This window comes from Rutidosis leptorrhynchoides, chromosome 4 (assembly GCF_046630445.1).
Source record: "Rutidosis leptorrhynchoides isolate AG116_Rl617_1_P2 chromosome 4, CSIRO_AGI_Rlap_v1, whole genome shotgun sequence".
Classification (NCBI taxonomy): Eukaryota; Viridiplantae; Streptophyta; class Magnoliopsida; order Asterales; family Asteraceae; genus Rutidosis; species Rutidosis leptorrhynchoides.
This window is the reverse complement of record NC_092336.1, coordinates 216,632,030-216,649,011: the sequence shown is the minus strand read 5'-3', so window position 1 is coordinate 216,649,011 and position 16,982 is coordinate 216,632,030. Positions and strand designations below refer to the sequence as shown.

The 16,982-nt window shown below is 31.7% G+C and overlaps 2 protein-coding genes across 2 annotated transcripts in view; one reads left to right on the top strand and one right to left on the bottom strand.

Annotated features, from left to right (window-relative positions):
- The window catches only part of LOC139841414 (TOM1-like protein 5), a 74,762-nt gene extending 70,301 nt beyond the window's left edge, over positions 1-4,461 (top strand). Inside the window, exons 7-16 of the mRNA XM_071831632.1 lie at positions 151-212; positions 392-504; positions 1,190-1,268; positions 1,420-1,518; positions 1,629-1,748; positions 1,845-2,017; positions 2,929-3,004; positions 3,246-3,331; positions 3,723-3,881; positions 4,040-4,461. Coding sequence (XP_071687733.1) covers positions 151-212; positions 392-504; positions 1,190-1,268; positions 1,420-1,518; positions 1,629-1,748; positions 1,845-2,017; positions 2,929-3,004; positions 3,246-3,331; positions 3,723-3,881; positions 4,040-4,415 — 1,343 coding nt within the window. The 3' untranslated portion in view covers positions 4,416-4,461. The remainder of the gene's footprint in view (positions 1-150; positions 213-391; positions 505-1,189; positions 1,269-1,419; positions 1,519-1,628; positions 1,749-1,844; positions 2,018-2,928; positions 3,005-3,245; positions 3,332-3,722; positions 3,882-4,039) is intronic.
- Positions 4,462-5,775: 1,314 nt separating this feature from the next.
- Positions 5,776-6,237, bottom strand: LOC139841413 (uncharacterized). Its single transcript, XM_071831631.1, has one exon. The coding sequence runs from the start codon at positions 6,235-6,237 to the stop codon at positions 5,776-5,778; it is 462 nt and encodes a 153-aa protein (XP_071687732.1).
- Positions 6,238-16,982: the final 10,745 nt, after the last annotated feature.

Sequence of the window (16,982 nt, the reverse complement as noted above, 5' to 3'; positions counted from 1 at the left end):
CATGTTGTTTGCTTTGTTGATATCATGGTTGTAAAGTTGATCATTTAGCTTTATTTTTATGAAATTTGGTGGAGTTTTTGTAACATGATCGTCTGCATATGATTAATGTGTTATTTATTTATTTATTTATTTATTTTTTGACAAAATTAGGTGCTTTACTTTTTGATGTAAATGCTACTGAATATGTTTGTGATCTAAAACAAAAAGTGATGGTGTGCTTTTATATATCAGTGAGATGTTATTTGGGAAATAAGTTAGCAATGACCTTTAATTCAGTGTGCTTTATATTTATTTATTTATTATTTTTATTTATATATTTATATTTATAATATATTAAGATAAAGATAAAGATGATAAGCTGTGAACTCTGTTTCTTGTTTTCTGCTCTCAGATAGTATTAGACATGGCAGCTGAACTTGTGAATGCAGCAACTAATGAAAAGTTAGCAGAAATGGATTGGACCAAAAGCATCGAAATTTGTGAATTAGTTGCGCATGATCACAGGTAAATGTGAAAGCTTATCATTATATTGGTGATTAATGCTAAATGAACATGATGTTGAGCTTTATTGTGTTTGTTTATGTTGTTGGTGATATATTTTCATTATCTTTGATATCATCCTACTTATCCTACTTATGCATTATACGAAAATTGCTACAAAAGGGATTGAATTATCATACTTTGATGTTTTTCGTCGTTATATTTGCAAAATAAATAGTTACCAAGTATAAAGTGGCGCAAATGAAGATACATGTTAATAAAGGAGTAAGGCCAAAATGGACACACTTTAAGTTCATTTCCATTTATTGCTTGAACTTGATCAAAAACTACCCTCTTTCCCATCATGATTGGACAAATATTTCATTTCAATGCAAATTACTACTAAATGTCTTGAAAAGGTTTATAATAGTATTTAAAATCTGCATATATGCTAATATCGACAAGAAGAGGCATCCTTAAATGATTTATTTTCATCGAATATTGTAAGTTGTTTGCAGCAGTAATCAGCTAAAAGTGTATAGTTTATAGTTAAAGACTTAAAGGCCTAAATTGTAGCTTGCCAGCTTTCTTAATTTCCAAAATTGTTTATAAGGAAAATTAATCAAAACAAAAGCTCCCGTCATTTTATGCAACTTTTAACGCGTACATGTGTGATTTACATGTCATTTATACATGTTTGAATTTATAGGCAAGCTAGAGATGTCATTAAAGCGATCAAAAAACGGCTGGGAAGTAAAAGCAAAGAAACTCAGTTATATGCTGTTATGGTAAGTCTTGAATATCTGTGCATCACGTGATGTATTTCAATTATTTTAGGGGACTTCATATTTTATATTTTCTTGTGGTGTATTTATTTACGTATGAGATGATTTGATGTTTCTAACAATATGCTTAATGTTTGTACTCATTTTTTCACAGTTGCTAGAGGTGTTAATGAACAATATTGGAGAACCAATTCATACACAAGTAATTGACACTGGGATCCTTCCTGTACTTGTCAAATTAGTTAAGAAAAAGGTATATAACTATATTAATTATTTACAGATGTTTTGCATTATTTGATGTGATGTATGTATATAATCATCTTTAATTTGTTTTAAATGGTTTCTATCTATATTTATTTACAGTCCACTTCTGATCTGCCTGTACGGGAGAAAATATTTCTTCTTCTAGATGCAACACAGACATCTCTCGGTGGAGCTTCCGGAAGATTCCCTCAATACTACTCTGCATACTATGATTTGGTGGTATGTAGATAGATGCTTATTGCCTCATTGCATCCTGTATGCCGTTGGCATTTTAATTCTCTCGGTGGAGCTTCCGGAATTTCTTGTTTTTGTCAGAGTTCTGGAGTACAATTCTCTCAGAGACCTGAAGTTGTTCCCAAACCCCGTTCGACTTCCGACAGAAGTAAAAGCAACTCCGGTAATGGTGAAGTTTCCACCAATGGACATGACCGGAGTGCACCACCACCACCACCTCCCGCAAATGTTACGCGGGTTGTTCCTGAATCTAGGTGTGCTTTGCTATTTAGTATAATACTTTATTTGCTGTTTGTTATGGAACTAATCCTTATTGTACAAAAATTGATCTCTCTCTCTATCTCTCTCTCTAGCATTGATTTGTCAAGAATCAAGATGTTAAAATTTATTCCTGTAAACTCTGTTATTTTAATTTTAAATACTATGATAAGAAACCAATGATTGTATATAAAATAGATTTGAATGCAAAATAGAATAAAGGTTTGGCATTATGTCTCCCGCTTATGTAACCCAATTTTTATACTGTTAAGCAAAAACAACTAACTTTTCAAACTGAGTAACCGATTAATAATAAAGACTCTTGTAAATGAGGAAATAGCTCATTTGCTATGCTACTAAGACAATAGGAAAGTGGCATAATCATCATATGAGGCATAATGATTTGAAGTTATAGAAAATGATAATAGGTCCTCACAAGCTGTAATTAGTCAGCAGAAGCAAAAAGTCATATTAGGACCAGAAAGTCAAATGAATAAATTATCCCCTTTGACTCTCTAAGGACCAAGTTCATCTTCTTTTAAAATAGTGGGGCTAGAGGTAAAAATGTAATTGCTATATTTTCACATGACGATTTGGTCTTAATGTTATTTTCCCTTGTGTAGTAAGAAGACTTAGTTCTTGTGAAATTATAGCAAGATGTGTGCCTGTACCTCCAATTCTTTGCTCCTTTTTCTGTCACACATCGTTGAGCCTGACCCTTCATGGGCATGTGGGCATTAATAATTGCAACCATCTTATTAACTTTGAAATACCAATACGAAAGTCTTCAAATGTATCATTTCTATGGAATTGGTCTGTGCTATGTATAAACTTCCATTTCCTATAGACTGTGATTGTTTTTTCTTTTATGATTCTAAGAATTTGATAACCATCTTTCTTCAAACAGTATCATCAAAAAAGCTGGATCTTCACTAGAAGTGTTGACAGACGTACTTGATGCCATTGATGTCAGACATCCTGAGGTATGTGGGTTGATGTATTAGTCGTATGTTCAATGTTTATTCCGTCTCCTTATAGAACTACGCCTAAAAGTTCAGAATATAAGGAGACATATAATAGTTTATCTTTTGTTATCACATTAACAATTTTTAATTTATTGACTTCGTCGATGCTTAGCATGCTTTTGTAAGGTCGTCTTTTGTGAACATGGTTACAATTTATAATGATATCATTTTTACAGATGCTCTTTTGTCACTGTTACAGGAAGCCAAGGATGAGTTCACCCTAGATCTCGTGGAGCAGTGTTCATTTCATAAACAACAAGTTATGCATCTTGCTGTTACCTCTCGGTAAGTTATTTTGTGTGGTGGAATCGATGGTACGTTTGGGGGTATGGGTGGGCCATATCCGTGTTATATTACAAATATGTTATATGTAAAGAAAACGAAGAAGATAGTTTAATGAGGTATTTGGATTGCATATTGCTACTGAATATCTGGTTAATGCGACTTGAAGTCACAATTCGTAATAAAAGAGTGAAATAAGTTTATCAGTATACTTTCAATCAATATATAAGTATAAGTAATTAAACTACAAATGATTATACCAAAAAACATCACAAGTGCAGCTTGGTTTCAGTTACAGAACTGAGGATTTTGTTTGAATATAGCAATGAGTGAGTGAGCTCTGTGGAACTACAGAAATTTGTACCATTAATCGTGTTATGTGTTTCTCTTTTAGGGATGAGCGGACAATATCTAAAGCAGTCGAGTTAAATGATCAGCTCCAAAAGGCACTTTCAAGACATGATGCTCTCGTTTCTGGTAGGTCAGTCCCTGCATATACCCAAATTGACCAAGAAGATGCAGAGGAAGAGGACCAGGAACAACTCTTCAGAAGGTATAAATAACCCATGTTCATTTTTTTTTATGTATATATAGTTAGTTAAAATAGTTTATGAATACTTTTCAAACTAAAATAAGTATTTCTATATCTCATAAAAGAGATGAAAATAATAAGAAATAAAAGTTGATTACTAATCATTGCAAACATGACAGAATGAGGAAGGGAAAAACGTGTGTAAGACCTGAGGCCGAGAATTATCAAACAGAGCGGCATTTAGGACTACTAGGGTCATCAGTTCCCCCTGATAGGCTTAACCGACCTTTAATTAGGCCCATCAGTTTGGAGCCAAAACAAGAACCTACTGCAACCCGATCAACTGTAGCTCGAGCTTCAGCTGCAACTGCAACTGAAACTGCTGCTGCAGGTGTTGTAATCCCACCGCCGCCTGTAAAACATGTTGAAAGGGAGAAATTCTTTCAAGAATACAAAACGGACGGTTCTGCACTTGGCGGTCACATGCGGGGTCTCTCTTTACACAGCCGTAACGCCAGCAGTTCTCGCAGTGACAGTTTCGACTTCAGCGACTGATTAAATGGGTTTCGAATTTTTGTTGATGATATAGAGGTTTAATGATTGTGTGGAAATTAACATGAGGTATATATATAAATAAATGTTATATGTGACTTATTTTCTGTTATACAAAGCAGTGATGTTATGTGAAAGACCACATGAATGTTAGAAGTTGTTAGTGGATGTCTGTTTATGTGATTTCTTTAACTATTGGATTCTTTCAATATGCGTGTTTTGTTTTTGTCAATCTTGAAGTGTTCATTTTTATTTCATAAAGGGGAGTAAGATGGCACTATCAAACATATCATACAAAGATGTGAAAAAATTTAAAGAGCAACCTTTTTAATGACCATTACATACAATTCCCGTTAAACACACATGATTTGGAAATTACTTTTTATTTTTTTTTATTTCTAAATACAAAATCACCACATACAGGCTATCTTCCGTTCACGTTTCAAGTATAATCTGCTATCGATTTTCTTATAATCAAAGAAGACGGTCAGATTTGTGGGGAATAACAATTCACGATGATTTCATTCAATAGAAAGGGAAACAATTTATACACAGTACAAGTATGTACGTACCTATAAACTAGGACCAGATAATACAATACATGTATTTGAAGCGAAGCATAAACAAACTCTAACAAACAATAGTTATCCATATGTTATTGTTTATCCAATTATCCTTAACACAGCCCCCGCAAAATGAACGACCGGTAGTGAGACCAATCTTGAACATGAGCTTAGTAAAGAGAGCCCGTGGTAGAGGCATTGTCAACGGGTCAGCTAGTTGATCCCCGGATGATATATGCGATATACGAATAGTTCCTAGTTGTACTTGTTCGCGAACAAAATGATATGCCAATGCAATGTGTTTCATACGAGAGTGGAAAACCGGATTGGCACTAAGCAAGGTAGCACCCAAATTGTCACATTAGATTACCTGTTTAGCGATGGACGAAACACCCATTTCCTTTAGCAGATTGCACAACCATAATAGTTCAACTTTAATAGAATAAAATTGTTATATAAGAGAGAGTGTTATGATTCTCAAAAGTTATAAAACGTGTCTGACAATTTATTACTACATGTCTCTCAATTTTCAAAAGTTAAAGATTTGTAAGACAATTTTACTTCCTCACATTATATCTTTATATCTTTGATATTAGTAATCTATAGTTAAGAAAATAGGTCAATAAAGTTCTTTATCAACCACTAATATATAATATATATTTCTTTATTTCATCTTTTTTTTTTTTTTTAGGTAATGGGATTACCCCGATGAATATTATTAAAATAATAAAAGAATTATACAAATAAGCACTGGAGCTACAAGAAAGCCTAGCAGCTACAAGCAAACACGCCACCTAACATCAAAATATTAAATAGCAAACACTACATAGGCACAGCTTCTTCATATGATCAACATCAGCTGAAACTTTAAATTTAATGGACAGCAACTTCAGACGAACGGTTGCAATCACATCTTCAAACAGCTTAACCTCGGTCCTGTGAGACTTCTTAAAAATCCTGTTATTTCTTTCTTGCCATATGAAGTACACCGAAACCGCAAAAACCAATTTAGCAACAACACCTCTTACTGAATTACGAGAGGCAGAAGGTGAGATACACGAAACAAGAGACCTCCAATTATGCAAACAAGGAAGATGCGTCAAAGCCTGAGCTTTCAACCACACTTGCCGAGAGTAGGAACAATCAAAAAACAAATGATCGTGAGTATCCGCACAAACCTTACAAAGAGGGCATACAAGCACCATCCCATTATGAACTTCCCAAGATTTAAGCTTATCTTGAGGTTTTAAACGCTCACCCATAAGAAGCCACAAAAGAAAGGCATGACGAGGGATACTTTGGGAGAACCAAACCGTAGCATACCAATCCACTTGAGACGACCTAGGACGAATAGAATCTCAAGCCCTTTGAACCGAGAAAGGATTAACACTGTCATGTGTGTAAAGACTCGTCCTAATCCATAAGAACGAATAAAATAACATATGATTACATCGCGAGATATTTGACCTCTATATGATACATTTTACAAACATTGCATTCGCTTTAAAAGACAATCTTTCATTACATCGAAAGTTGGCAGGCATGCATACTATTTCGTAATATCCACCTATAAATGATCTAATCTGCCATTTACTTAATTATAATCTTTACTGAACTCAACGACTTGAATGCAACATCTTTTGAAATATGCCATGAATGATTCCAAGTAATATCTTTAAAATGAGCTAATGCACATCGGAAGATTTCTTTAATACCTGAGAATAAACATGCTTTAAAGTGTCAACCAAAAGGTTGGTGAGTGCATTAGTTTATCATAATCATTCATTTCCAACATTTTAATAGACCACGAGAATTTCATTTCCAGTTCTCATAAATATACGTCCCATGCATAGAGACAAAAATCATTCATATGGATTGAACACCTGGTAACCGACCTTAACAAGATGCATATAGAATATCCCCATCATTCCGGGACTCCCTTCGGACATGATAAATTCGAAGTATTAAAGCATCCGGTACTTTGGATGGAGCTTGTTGGGCCCAATAGATCTATCTTTAGGATTCGCGTCAATTAGGGTGTCTGTTCCCTAATTCTTAGATTACCAGACTAAAAAGGGGCATATTCGGTTTAATAATCCAGCCATAGAATGTAGTTTCATTTACTTGTGTCTATTTCGTAAAACAGCTATAAAAGCAGCGCATGTATTCTCAGTCCCAAAAATATATATTACAAAAGCATTTAAAAAGGGAGTAAATGAAACTCACTATACTGTATTTCGTAGTAATTATGCATATGATGACACTGAACAAGTGCAGGGTTGGCCTCAGATTCACGAACCTATATCATTTATATATGACAAATAATATTATAAACACATAATAGTAATCGAACAAGTTATATATTTTATTATTAATAATATACTTGTTATATTGATATATTTTGTGTATAGCTTAATTAATATTATTTTTAAAAAATATATATAAAAAAATAAAAAAAATAGTGATATGTAATATTAATATTATTGTAATGTATTTTTATTAAAATATCTATTTATAATAATACCTATAATGATAAGAACGTTAATTAATAATAATAATAATACTTATCTTAATAATAATAATAATATCAATAATAATAATAATAATAATACTAATAATAATAATAATAATAATAATAATAATAATAATAATTATTATTATTATTATTATTATTATTATTATTATTATTATTATTATTATTATTATTATTATTATTATTATTATAATAAAAGTAATAATAATAATAATAATATGTATAATAAGTATACTACCTTAGAGAATAGCTTCCTAAAAAGATGTCGCAGCCCGGGCTCGAACCCGAAACCTCTCAATTAAACACCCACATACCCAACCATTGATCCGCTTGTTACGTACTTGTAATGTCTCACACGATTAAATGTATAACCAGTCTGAAACTGTCATGATTTCATCATCATCTTCAACAAATTATTATTAACTAATTATTATCCCTAATTACCATTATCATCATCTTATTCAGTAATCATCATCATCTTATTCATTTCAATATCATTCTCATGATCAATACCTTATCATTATCATCTATCCTTAACATCATCATCTTCACTGAATCGACATCATCATTTATATATCTCGATTCATTTTATCATCTCTATTAACATCACGATATCCATCGTCAATTTCTTATCCTATATCATCAACTTATCATAATTCCTATGATAAACATCTTCTTCGTACACAAACATCATCATATACATCATACAATCTTTCTTCCTATCATCAACTCTATTCGTCTTCATCATCTTCTACTCTCATCATCATAATAATCAAATCATAATTTATTTTTCTGTGATCATCATGATCATTGTTTGACATGAAATTATAACATATCGTCATCATATATTCATCGACTGTTACGAGCTTCATCATAAATTCACCTTTGATCTTAAGAAGGAAACAGATTAACACGTATCACTGCTCGAACAGCAGAAATAATAAAAGGAATCAAGACGTCGCAGGTGGTGAAACATCATCATATACATCATACAATCGTTCTTCCTATCATCAACTCTATTCGTCTTCATCATCTTCTACTCTCATCATCATAATAATCAAATCATAATTTATTTTTCTGTGATCATCATGATCATTGTTTGACATGAAATTATAACATATCGTCATCATATATTCATCGACTGTTACGAGCTTCATCATAAATTCACCTTTGATCTTAAGAAGGAAACAGATTAACACGTATCACTGCTCGAACAGCAGAAATAATAAAAGGAATCAAGACGTCGCAGGTGGTGAATGTTGTAAGCTCAGCTCAATTATTCTGATGAAGCCCAACATGTAGTTTGGATCGTGGCCCAACAGATAATACAAAACTCAGTTCATGGTCTAATCTTTAAAAACAAAAATCACAGCCCAAAATTTAAAACAAAACGCGTGCACTATATAAAGATTTGGTTTATTAAGGAATTGTAACAGAACCAATCAAGTTGTGGCAGTCTCAATCAATCACTTTAACTACAGTAACGATTCAGAAGTTGCTTGTTGAGGTCGTCCGTTCGAACAGAAGAAAGAGAGAAAAGAAAAAGTTAAAGTAAAAGCAAATTTTGATGTGTATGTGTATGGTTAAATATATATATGTAATTATATATATATGCAGTTTGGTTCAAGTAAACAGAAAGAAACAGTAGCAGTGACAATGAACGTAACATCATCATCATTTACTGTATCATCTTCTTTATTTGCATTAAGACAGTAGCAGCAAGGAATTGGTGTTTCAATAAGCAAAAACAGGAACCATAAATAAGAAGGAGAAATGGGAGCGGTGGTGTTTATTGTTGATGGTGTCGGTATGATTAAAGAAGATGGAAGATGGCGAATACTATGGTTATTAACATCCTGTTGTTTCGCATTCTCAGGAGGAGCAATGCGAGCTTGGGATGAAGATTCACCCCTTTCAGTCTGCAAAACACATCAAACACAATTTTTGTGCATCCAAATATGCATTAGTGTCAGCAAAATCATCAATCAAAATAATTACAATGACATGTTCAATTTATATCAAACTTATGCTCATTTTCATATTTTTATCAAATCTACACTTTTTCAAATAAGCATATACGAAAATGTTCGCCAAGTTCATAAGCATTCAACTCAAATAACATGTCAAAATAATCATTATTAGCAATTAAACAAGTTTCAAATGGCATTATCTCTCAAAAATCAAGTTCATGAATTTTAGACTTGAAAAAGTCCACTTTAATTCTCAAAAATCATGTTTAGGCTCAAAGTTTGGATCATTTAACTACCTAAACATGTTACACTACTTAATTTAGCAATAATTCATGACAAAAATCGGCCATAACCTGTTTATATCAAAAAGTCCCAAATTGCTCAAGAACACAAACCCTAGATTACTCAAAATTTGAAGTTTAAGGCTTCTAATCATGTTAAATAGCATCAATCTAGGTTATACAAGCATAATACATAAACAATTTAAGTATAATTACACTAAAAAGCATCAAAATCGAATTGGGTATAAATTTGTTCAAGAACACTAATTTTCGGATTAAATGGTGTTTAGGTGTAGAAATTTACCGTTTTCCTTGAGTAATTCCTTGATAGCATCCTTCTCAACATGATTTTGTGAAAGATTTGATAAAAAATGGTGAAAAAATTCGATTTTGTGTGTGTTTTTCGTGTTTGTTTTCGCAGTTTTGTGGTGTGGTTGTGTGCAACTGATCTGATCTTTGCGTTTTATTTTTTTCTGGATTTTGCAAACTCCGCGAGTCGCGGTGTTTACCCATTACAAACTCCGCGAGTCGCGGAGCTTTTTTTTATTATTTTTTATTTTTTTAATCTTTAACTTATAAAACAAATATTAACTAATTTTAAAAATTTGTTTCCCTTGTTATTTAGAACGAGGTCGTTTCGGATCAATGTCCTAGTCCGTCCCTCGACAAAATTTTAAAATTTGTCTATTTAAAGCGCGGTTTTAAAAGCAAAGATTTTTTGGATTTTTTAATGTTTTTGGCATACTTGAAATCAATAAGATTAAAAATAATGATAATAAAAATTCTCGTCCCTCCTGTAGTGACCCGAACTTTTCCATGTTTATATATATTAATTGAGATTGATATTTACATGATTAAATGTTTCCAACATGTTAAGCAATCAAACTTGTTAAGACTTGATTAATTAAAATAGGTTTCATATAGACAATTGACCACCCAAGTTGACCGGTGATTCACGAACGTTAAAACTTGTAAAAACTATATGATGACATATATATGGATATATATATATATATATATATATATATATATATATATATATATATATATATATATATATATATATATATATATATATATATATATATATATATATATATATATATAGTTAACATGATATTATGATAAGTAAACATATCATTAAGTATATTAACAATGAACTACATATGTAAAAACAAGACTACTAACTTAATGATTTTTAAACGAGACATATATGTAACGATTATCGTTGTAAAGACATTTAATGTATATATATATATCATATTAAGAGATATTCATACATGATAATATCATGATAATATAATAATTTAAAATCTCATTTGATATTATAAACATTGGGTTAGCAACATTTAACAAGATCGTTAACCTAAATGTTTCAAAACAACACTTACATGTAACGACTAACGATGACTTAACGACTCAGTTAAAATGTATATACATGTAGTGTTTTAATATGTATTTATACACTTTTGAAAGACTTAAATACACTTATCAAAATACTTCTACTTAACAAAAATGCTTAATAATTACATCCTCGTTCAGTTTCATCAACAATTCTACTCGTATGCACCGGTATTCGTACTCGTACAATACATAGCTTTTAGATGTATGTACTATTGGTATATACACTCCAATGATCAGCTCTTAGCAGCCCATGTGAGTCACCTAACACATGTGGGAACCATCATTTGGCAACTAGCATGAAATATCTCATAAAATTACAAAAATATGAGTAATCATTCATGACTTATTTACATGAAAACAAAATTACATATCCTTTATATCTAATCCATACACCAACGACCAAAAACACCTACAAACACTTTCATTCTTCAATTTTCTTCATCTAATTGATCTCTCTCAAGTTCTATCTTCAAGTTCTAAGTGTTCTTCATATATTCTACAAGTTCTAGTTACATAAAATCAAGAATACTTTCAAGTTTGCTAGCTCACTTCCAATCTTGTAAGGTGATCATCCAACCTCAAGAAATCTTTGTTTCTTACAGTAGGTTATCATTCTAATACAAGGTAATAATCATATTCAAACTTTGGTTCAATTTCTATAACTATAACAATCTTATTTCAAGTGATGATCTTACTTGAACTTGTTTTCGTGTCATGATTCTGCTTCAAGAACTTCGAGCCATCCAAGGATCCGTTGAAGCTAGATCCATTTTTCACTTTTCTAGTAGGTTTATCCAAGGAACTTAAGGTAGTAATGATGTTCATAACATCATTCAATTCATACATATAAAGCTATCTTATTCGAAGGTTTAAACTTGTAATCACTAGAACATAGTTTAGTTAATTCTAAACTTGTTCGCAAACAAAAGTTAATCCTTCTAACTTGACTTTTAAAATCAACTAAACACATGTTCTATATCTATATGATATGCTAACTTAATGATTTAAAACCTGGAGACACGAAAAACACCGTAAAACCGGATTTACGCCGTCGTAGTAACACCGCGGGCTGTTTTGGGTTAGTTAATTAAAAACTATGATAAACTTTGATTTAAAAGTTGTTATTCTGAGAAAATGATTTTTATTATGAACATGAAACTATATCCAAAAATTATGGTTAAACTCAAAGTGAAAGTATGTTTTCTAAAATGGTCATCTAGACGTCGTTCTTTTGACTGAAATGACTACCTTTACAAAAACGACTTGTAACTTATTTTTCCAACTATAAACCTATACTTTTTCTGTTTAGATTCATAAAATAGAGTTCAATATAAAACCATAGCAATTTGATTCACTCAAAACGGATTTAAAATGAAGAAGTTATGGGTAAAACAAGATTGGATAATTTTTCTCATTTTAGCTACGTGAAAATTGGTAACAAATCTATTCCAACCATAACTTAATCAACTTGTATTGTATATTATGTAATCTTGAGATACCATAGACACGTATACAATGTTTCGTCCTATCATGTCGACACATCTATATATATTTCGGAACAACCATAGACACTCTATATGTGAATGTTGGAGTTAGCTATACAGGGTTGAGGTTGATTCCAAAATATATATAGTTTGAGTTGTGATCAATACTGAGATACGTATACACTGGGTCATGGATTGATTCAAGATAATATTTATCGATTTATTTCTGTACATCTAATTGTGGATAACTAGTTGTAGGTTACTAACGAGGACAGCTGACTTAATAAACTTAAAACATCAAAATGTATTAAAAGTGTTGTAAATATATTTTGAACATACTTTGATATATATGTATATATTGTTATAGGTTCGTGAATCAACCAGTGGCCAAGTCTTACTTCCTGACGAAGTAAAAATCTGTGAAAGTGAGTTATAGTCCCACTTTTAAAATCTAATATTTTTGGGATGAGAATACATGCAGGTTTTATAAATGATTTACAAAATAGACACAAGTACGTGAAACTACATTCTATGGTTGAATTATCGAAATCGAATATGCCCCTTTTTATTAAGTCTGGTAATCTAAGAATTATGGAACATACACCCTAATTGACGCGAATCCTAAAGATAGATCTATCGGGCCCAACAAGCCCCATCCAAAGTACCGGATGCTTTAGTACTTCGAAATTTATATCATGTCCGAAGGAGGATCCCGGAATGATGGGGATATTCATATATGCATATTGTTAATGTCGATTACCAGGTGTTCACCATATGAATAATTTTTATCTCTATGTATGGGATGTGTATTGAAATATGAAATCTTGTGGTCTATTGTTACAATTTAATATATATAGGTTAAACCTATAACTCACCAACATTTTTGTTGACGTTTAAAGCATGTTTATTCTCAGGTGAATACTAAGAGCTTCCGTTGTTGCATACTAAAATAAGGACAAGATTTGGAGTCCATGTTTGTATGATATTGTGTAAAAACTGCATTCAAGAAACTGATTTCGATGTAACATATTGTATTGTAAATCATTATGTAATGGTCGTGTGTAAACATGATATTTTAGATTATCATTAGTTGATAATCTACGTAAAGCTTTTTAAACCTTTATTTATGAAATAAAGGTTATGGTTTGTTTTAAAAATGAATGCAGTCTTTGAAAAACGTCTCATATAGAGGTCAAAACCTCGCAACGAAATCAATTAATATGGAACGTTTTTAATCAATAAGAACGGGACATTTAACCTCCCTCGAGTAAAGCAATTTCGGTTCAAAGACCTAGTCTTCAACTCACGACGAATTTTAAAAATCATATTTTTAACTTAGCGAAATAAAGTAAATTTTTGTTTTTTAAATTCACACCAAACTTAAATTTAAAATGCATAAAATTAAAAATTCATATTTTAAAAATTCACACCAAACTTAAATTATATTTTCGTTTTTATACATACAAACTTATATTAAAAATATTAATTTTTCAAATATTTACAATTTTAAATAAGTTTACAATATTAAATTAATATTTATATATTAATTTAAAAAAAGCATGGTAAAAATAAAATTAAAAATCTTTTTGGTCTTTTATCCCACTTTAATCAATCAAATATTATCAAAAATATACACCCCTCTTTTCGGTAAAGTAATTTTGGTTCCATGACCTAATTTAACTCATGACGAATTTTTAAAATATTTTGAGTTGATTGATTAAAGATATTTATACCTTAAGAATAAACGTTAAATTTCGCAGTGATGTAATAAATTTTTGTATGATATCAATAATTTCGGTCGCAAGACCTAATTTTATTGAATACCAATTTAATACTTTATAGCGAACAAATTAGCGTTTATTATCAAAAGGTTAAAAATAAAAATAAAAATAAAAACTGTACAGACTTACCTATGAAATATATTTCTTAGTGATATGCTCTAGCCCACTCATAAGATAGTCGGACTAATTGGTTTTCCATGGCTACATAGGCGTAACCTCGAGCATTTAATGTTTTTTCTTCTAAACATATGAACGGTCCATCTCTGCTTAAAGTAACAAATTCGGTGTTTGAATAAGTTTGATTATTTGAACATTTACCTTCGTGTGACCATTTTCCGCATTTGTGACATCTTTCAAGGTGTCGTGCTCTTCTTTTCGCTGCGGATTTTGATTTTCCTTTACCAAATTGTAACTTATTATCTTCGCATCTGGATTCTTTTCTTACTCCGTCCAATTTTTCTCTGATTACTGATACAAGTTCACTCGGTAGTGTGTCATTATTACGTTTAGTGATCAAAGCGTGTAGCATTAGACCATGGTTTAGTTCACAGGAAGTCTTCATTTAGTAAAAACCTAAAAAAAATAAAAATTCAGAATAGGGGGAGAAGACTAGTTCTTTAGGGTCTGCTAGGGAAAGACCATTCGGGTTCCATTTTCGAGAACTACACTAAAACAGAAAATCTAACTCTAATAGAAATACATATTATCCTTTAAAGACTTGATTCTCCCCACACTTAGTTAGCTGTGGTATCGAAATTGTGATTAACTTCGTTGTTGACTTCCATCGGACTATCTATGTAATGTTTAACTCTGTGACCATTAACTTTAAATTCAATCCTATTTGAATTTATTAATTCTATCGTTCCGTATGGGAAAACTCTTTAGACTATGAATGGTCCAGACCATCTTGATTTCAATTTTCCAGGAAATAGCTTGAATCGTGAATTGAAAAGAAGAACTTTGTCTCCTTCTTTAAATTCTTTTGAACTTCTGATTCTTTTATCATGCAATTTCTTTGTTCTTTCTTTATAGATTAACGAATTTCCGTATGCTTCATGTCTTAATTCTTCTAATTCGTTTAATTGACTTAACCGTAGACGTCCAGCTTCATGTAAATCAAGATTACATGTCTTCAAAGCCCAAAATGCTTTGTGTTCAATTTCTACTGGAAGATGACATGCTTTTCCGTAAACGAGTCTAAAAGGTGTGGTTCCAATTGGAGTTTTGTAGGCTGTTCTAAAAGCCCAGAGTACATCCTCCAATTTTATGGACCATTCCTTCGGATTTGATCCTACGGTTTTCTCTAGAATACGTTTTAAAGCTCGGTTGGTATTTTCAACTTGTCCACTTGTTTGTGGATGATATGCGGTAGAGATTTTATGAGTTACTCCATATATTTTAAGAACTTTCTCAAGTTGATTATTACAGAAATGAGTACCCCGATCACTTATTAAAGCTTTCGGTGTTCCAAACCTTGCAAAAAGACGTTTTAAAAAGTTGACTACAACTCGTGCATCGTTAGTTGGGAGAGCTTGTGCTTCCGCCCATTTAGATACATAATCAATGGCTACGAGAATGTAGAGATTATTATGAGATTTTGGAAATGGACCCATAAAGTCAATACCCCAAATGTCAAATACTTCACATACTTGAATGACATTTTGTGGCATTTCATCACGTTGACTTATTTTTCCGGCCCTTTGACAAGCATCACAGGATTTGCAAAGAAGGTGTGCGTCTTTGTAAATTGTAGGCCAATAGAATCCAGCATCATAAACTTTTCTTGCTGTTAGTTGAGGCCCATAATGCCCTCCTGTTGGTCCTGTTTGACAATAGTTTAAGATTTTACTAGTTTCATCTCCGAATACACATCGGCATATTATTCCATCGGGACAACTTTTAAACAAATGTGGATCTTCCCAGAAATAGTGTTTTATATCACTGAAGAATTTCTTTCGTTTTTAGAACGACAATCCTTTCTCAAGAAATCCACAAACTAAGTAGTTTGCATAGTCTGCAAACCATGGTATTTCATTATAATCTATCTTCAATAGATATTCATCAGGAAAGTTGTCTTGTATGGCCGATTCATTTAGAACTTCTAATTCGGGATTTTCAAGACGAGAAAGATGATCAGCGGCGAGATTTTCTGCTCCTCTTTTATCTCGGATTTCAATATCGAACTCTTGTAATAGTAAGATCCAACGGATTAATCTTGGTTTGGCATCTTGTTTCGAAAATAGGTATCTAAGAGCAGAGTGGTCGGTATAGACCACCGTTTTAGCTAGAACGAGATATGATCGAAATTTGTCAAAAGCAAATGCAATAGCAAGGAGTTCTTTTTCAGTAGTTGTGTAGTTCGTTTGTGCTCCTTGTAACGTCTTACTAGCATAATATATAGGTTGAAATCGTTTTTCAATCATTTGTCCTAAAACGGCTCCCATTGCAAAATCACTTGCATCGCACATTAGTTCAAACGGTAGATTCCAATTTGGAGTTATCATGATTGGCGCATTAGTGAGTTTTTCTTTAAGAATATTAAAATATTTGATAC

Excerpts from the sequence above, each read along its gene's own strand:
- LOC139841413 (XM_071831631.1), bottom strand. The coding sequence starts at position 6,237 with ATGGGTGAGCGTTTAAAACCTCAAGATAAGCTTAAATCTTGGGAAGTT.